The sequence below is a fragment of the Papaver somniferum genome, chromosome 5 (genome assembly GCF_003573695.1).
Source record: "Papaver somniferum cultivar HN1 chromosome 5, ASM357369v1, whole genome shotgun sequence".
Taxonomy (NCBI): Eukaryota; Viridiplantae; Streptophyta; class Magnoliopsida; order Ranunculales; family Papaveraceae; genus Papaver; species Papaver somniferum.
In genome coordinates, this window is record NC_039362.1 from 9776082 (window position 1) to 9781794 (window position 5713).

General features: G+C 37.2%; 1 protein-coding gene across 1 annotated transcript; it reads right to left on the reverse strand.

Moving 5' to 3' along the window:
* Positions 1–2582: 2582 nt before the first annotated feature.
* On the reverse strand, positions 2583–4996 carry LOC113278733. The gene is made up of 3 exons (XM_026527492.1): positions 4896–4996; positions 2751–4432; positions 2583–2650 (listed from the first exon to the last, which is right to left on the reverse strand). Exons 1-3 carry the CDS (start codon positions 4994–4996, stop codon positions 2583–2585), a joined length of 1851 nt encoding a protein of 616 aa, XP_026383277.1.
* Between the last annotated feature and the right edge of the window lie 717 nt (positions 4997–5713).

The window sequence follows — 5713 nt, forward strand, 5'->3', positions numbered from 1 at the left end:
AATCACATACATTCTATAAGACCACCCGCTTTAAGCAAAGCATGCAACTGGGGAATTATGGCAAAAGTATACCATCAAACAAACAAATATTCTGAAAAACATTACCATCTTCAAACCGATATTCACACACAAATGATGATAACAAAAGCAGCCCTGAATTACCAACAATAGAACATAGAGTTTGATAAGTGATAAATACACAAGCCAATACAGAACTAACACTCAGCTGTAGCAAGAAACTTGAGAATAGCAGGAAACTCATACAGAACTACACACTCAGCTGTAGCAAGAAACTTGAGAATAGCAGTTGAAGTAGATTACTGAGAAGGCAAATAACACCAAATATTGCTAAAGTAAGAATACAATACCGTAAAAACAATAAACTACTGATCTAACTTGTGAACTTCTTTTTCTTCTTCTTTTTGTTCTTCTTCTTTGTCGGAACCACTATGGTATATTCCCCATCTTCTCTTAAGTAACTCTCGTTCTCGTCATCCATTTGGAAACCAAGAGTTGAAACATCCACTGGCTGGAAAATTGTGTCATGCTTTTCATTGTATTCCTCTAATTCATGGAAACCCCTGGGCAGTGGTTTCACCATCACATACCAGTTAGATGTATTTGACTCTCGAGAATAGAAAACTTGTCGCGCTTGCTTTGCTAAAATGAATGGATCGTTACAGTATTGGTTCTTATGCTGCTTTAAATTGACTAATGTAAAGCCATATTCTACCTTCACACCAAAATTGGTGTGAGCCCAATCACATTTGAATATTGGAATTTGAAACATATGATTGTAGTCCAACAATAGAATTTCTTCTAAAACACCATAGAACCCACTAGTTTCTGACAATCCTGCAACTAAGGTTGTTGATTCAATTGAAACTCCACTGTTTTGTGTGACTCTCTTAACATCCTTCGTAATAAACCTAGTGTTATTGATAAGCAAGCCTTTATATGATATGCAGTTTTCCAACGGCCCATATGACAACCATTCTACCGTGTGTGATATTGGCATGCCTTGTTCAATTTGCATCTTAACCTACAAATGTATAATCTCAGATCATAAGAATATAACTAAATTTGTTATCTAAGCATAAGAAGTTAGATTTATATGATGGTGTGCCGAACATGGATTGTTCTATGTGATAGAATGAAACATACCTTTTGTTGAAACCAATCTGCAAATGTGTCAGACTGTATGGAATTGAGTTGGTCTTCACTAGTAATTGCCCTCCCAGCAGGAGATTTTAACTCGTCCATATGCATTCTAAGACAAAATTAAAATTAGAAAATGAAGTATTAATTGACAGACCATTTTAATAAACGTGAACATCATACTTACATCATATATGGGTCAATTTCGGGTGTGTTAAAAAGAACATATCTGTAAGCTATCTTTAACTTCTCACCATCCATACGCACTTGGACACCTTTAGAAAGAGGACGTGCTGCCGGTGTGGAACCATTTTGAGTGTTTTCGTTACGCCTTTGCTCTACTCCTTTTTCAGCTGCTTGGGCCTTACGAATATCAAAATACCTAACACTCTCCATTCCAAGATAACACTCGGCTATACAAGCTTCAGGTTGTGCATAATTCTTTACGTATTCTTTGAATGTCTTCATATACCTAGGAAAGTCGAGTATGCAACAGTTACTAGTTAATTAAATATTAGTATCTCTAAGATACAAAGGGCATAACTTTCTACACAAAACCAAAAAACAGAAGTAATATAAATTAAATTGGCATACCTTTCAAATGGATACATCCAACGATATTGTACAGGTCCACATAATCGCACTTCTCGAGCTAGGTGAATTGTCAAGTGCATCATGACATCAAAAAGTGACGGAGGGAAGTACCTCTCAAACATACACAAAGTCTCAGCAACTTCTACTTCAAGTTCTATTAATCTATGGAGATCAACTTCCCTTTGGCATATTTCGTGAAAATAAGAACATAACCTGAAAATTGCCTCCCTTGGCCCTACAGGTAAAAGTCCTTGCAAAGCAACGGGTAATATTTGTTGCATAAGAACATGGTAATCATGAGCCTTAAGAACACCTAAGCAACCATCTTTTGAGAAATGCTTTCTAAGATCAGAACTAAAACCATATGGAACCTTTAAATTTCTCATCCTATTATACAATATAGCCTTTTCCTTGTCATTTAAACAGTATGGTGCTGGTGGAAGGATCGTTTTTCCATTTATCTCTACTGGATGTAATTCTGGTCTTATTCCCATACTCTTCAGATCATTGCGGGACTTTAGACCGTCTTTTGTTTTGGACTTTATATTCAATATGGTACCAATAATACTCTCGCAAACATTTTTTTCTGTATGCATAACATCAATATTGTGCCGTAGTAATAAATCCTAGGAAGATGGAAAAACCCAACATTAGTAATTAATTCTATAAATAAATAAAAGATCAGACATTTAATCAATGTGAAAGTTATAATGTCATGCTGTCGAATCTTAGGTAAGTAATTAATTCTATTATAATGTCATGCTGGAAAAAACAGAAACAAAATGCTCATTATACTGAAAATATACTATTATGTGTCAATTATGGTGCAATCAAACTGATGTTGCCGATGCTTTATCACATTGGGAAGAGTACTCAGATGCATTATACTTCCCAAACACTATATCAAAAGAACGAGTGTGTCATTTAGATTGACATGGTGCAAAGCAGAAGACCCATAGCCAAATATTAACAAGTAAGTTTGAAGTTATGGAACTAACCTTCCAGTAAGGCAAGTCGAAGAATATTGACCACCCGAAGTTCAGTTTCATCATCATTTGCACCAGAAATAGCCGCATCAACAACAACATCCCTTTTCCGCTTCCCACATTTAGAATTACCCACATTTGCACTTGCTGCCGCACTACTCTTGCCCTGATTCTTCTTCTTTTGATCTTTCTTTTTCCTTATCTCCTCCTCGTTCTTCTCCGCTTTCCCAAAATCATTTGTAATACTATTCTGACATTCAAGTGCCGCAGCACCAGACATAACAGGTGGCTTTTCCTTCCTCTCAATCTCTCCATTAAACCAGTCTTTTTTCTGCCGAAGAGGATGATTATGACGAAGAAATCTCCTATGATTCAAGTAGACAGTTTTACGACTAAATTCCAACCAGTTTGAAAGTGTATTTTCACCGCAAAGAGGACAGGCTGCCTTCCCTTTATACGTACATCCAGATAAATTACCATATGCAGGGAAATCGTTTATTGTCCACATTAATAACGCCTTCAAGTTAAAATCTGTTTTAGTAAACGAATCATATACCTGCACCCCTTTCTCCCAAAACTCAAAAAGATCATCAATCAAGGGCTGCAAGTATACATCAATGTCATTACCCGGTTGTTTTTTTCCTGGAATCTGCATGCTCAGAATTATGTTGTCACCTTGCATACACAATTGAGGGGGCAAATTATAAACCACGAGCATCACTGGCCAACAACTGTGGTCTGCGGAAAGATCACCAAATGGATTAAATCCATCAGCAGCAAGCCCAAGACGCAAATTACGGGGATCTGAAGCAAACTCGGGATACTTTGTGTCTATGTGCTTCCAAGCCAAAGAATCTGTTGGATGACGCATCTTCCCATCCTTACTCTTGTTCGTCGCGTGCCATATCAACTGCTCAGCCAGTGCTGCTGATTGAAACAATCTTCTCAATCTCGGCACAATGGGGAAGTACCTAAGCACCTTCACCGGTATCTTCTTTTGCGGCTTGTCTATCATTTCAGCATCGTCCATGTTAGATGTGTCTGCCTTCCACCTAGAATAATGACATTTAGGACACTCGTCTGCATCTTTCAAATCTTTTCTAAACAAACAACAATCATTAATACAAGCATGTATTTTCTGGTAAGTCAATTGATAAGATTTCAGGAGCTTTTTCACTTCATATGTTGAGCAAGGAAGACAATGATCTGGCGGCAACAAGGAACCGATTGTCTTGAGAAGTTCGTCAAAAGATTTCCTAGATAAACCATTTACTGTTTTGTGCCTATACAATTCAACAGTGATGGATAACTTTGTGTGTGTTTTACAATTAGGATATAACGGTGGGTCCGCCTCTTCCACATGGTTTTCCAAACCCTCATCTTGCACAGGTTCATGTCCCTGATCGATATGTGCATCAGCTTCAACAGCAGCATCTATATGATATGATCCCCTTGTTGCTCCCTCTTGGTGTACATCAGTAGAAGTGTGCATAGTCTCCCCGTGAAAAACCCACTCAGTGTATGTAGGATCCCAACCTCGTTTCAGCAAGTGAAGATGCACTTCTTTCGGAGGAAGTGGGAAAGTGAGATTCTTACAATCAACACAAGGACAACTGAATTCAGAAGGATTTCCAAGTCTCTGACAAACGGTATCTATGAAATTCTTCAAGGCCTCCTGATATGGAAGATCACCCCTACATGAAAGAACGACAAAATAATTAATCACGGAATAACACAATAAAAGAGGGAAAACCAATGTAAAGAATGTAATATTCTACAGTGAACAACATATCAACCTTGGCCAATGAACCCAATCTTTATTCATAATTTTGAATGACTTGAATATGCAAATCTGTTCAGTTCTTCAACTATTTTGATTCTGTTTTTCCATTTGCATCATAAATTTGCTCAAGGTTGGTGTAAGGAACATAGCATACAAGACAAATTAAGTGGTCGGTGGGGCTCTCTGACTGTGATGTCGACCAAGCATCTCCTGAAGCGTTACGCAAGACAAATTATGTATAATGTATGGAAGTTTGCTTACAAATATTCTTGGTATGTCGTCAAGAACTCTATTCAACCAATGCAACTTCTTATACAGATACTTATTTAGAAGTTACAGTTGCAAGGAAATCATCAATTGATCTAATAGTAGACCCTTTGAGATGACCACCTTCATCTTCTCTCATCGCAGCACTAATTTTCTCCGCAATCACCATTGCCCTCTTCCTCATTTCTTCTCCTTCACTGCTACCCATCACTTGTTCAACTAACACAATTCAGTTAGGACTGATCTTTTTCTCTTCTAGTATGCAAATCTTCAGTCTTTCGAAGGACCACGATTATGAGTCACAGATTCACATATTCAAGCCCTCACCTGCCAAATCGAAACATACCCAACAAACTTAATGAGCCAATTTCTGAATCATGATTATGATTTACTGAAAATTAGACAAGGCAAACAAAACATTTTCAACAAAGCAAGATAAGAAGACTGCAACGTCTATGATGCACCTTCGACATTAAAAGAAAAAAATCAACATGACTGCAGAAAAAATAAAAAGAGACTGAAGGAGAAACTACCCATATTGTTGATTTTGATGAAATCAATATCATAAGAAAGGAACAAACTACCCATATTGTTGATTTTAATGAAATTTTAAACCAAACCCATATTGTTCTGTGTTGATTATCAAAAAACCTAATTCAAATTTTAATGCAAAAAAGTCACTGAAAAAAACCTAATTCAAAAATCAAAAAAACAATATACCCTAAATTGAGCTTTGGTTACAGATCGATCTTCAACTTCGGGAAATTGGTGGAAGTGGTTAGTCGAGATATGGGTTACAGATCGATCTTCAACATTGTGTGGTGATGATGAAGTTGGTGAAGTAATCTCCTGAGATCGATGAAGTTTCCAGTGGTTTGATTTATGGAGGTGCTGCTGTACCGAAGTGGTTTGAGTGATGTTGGTT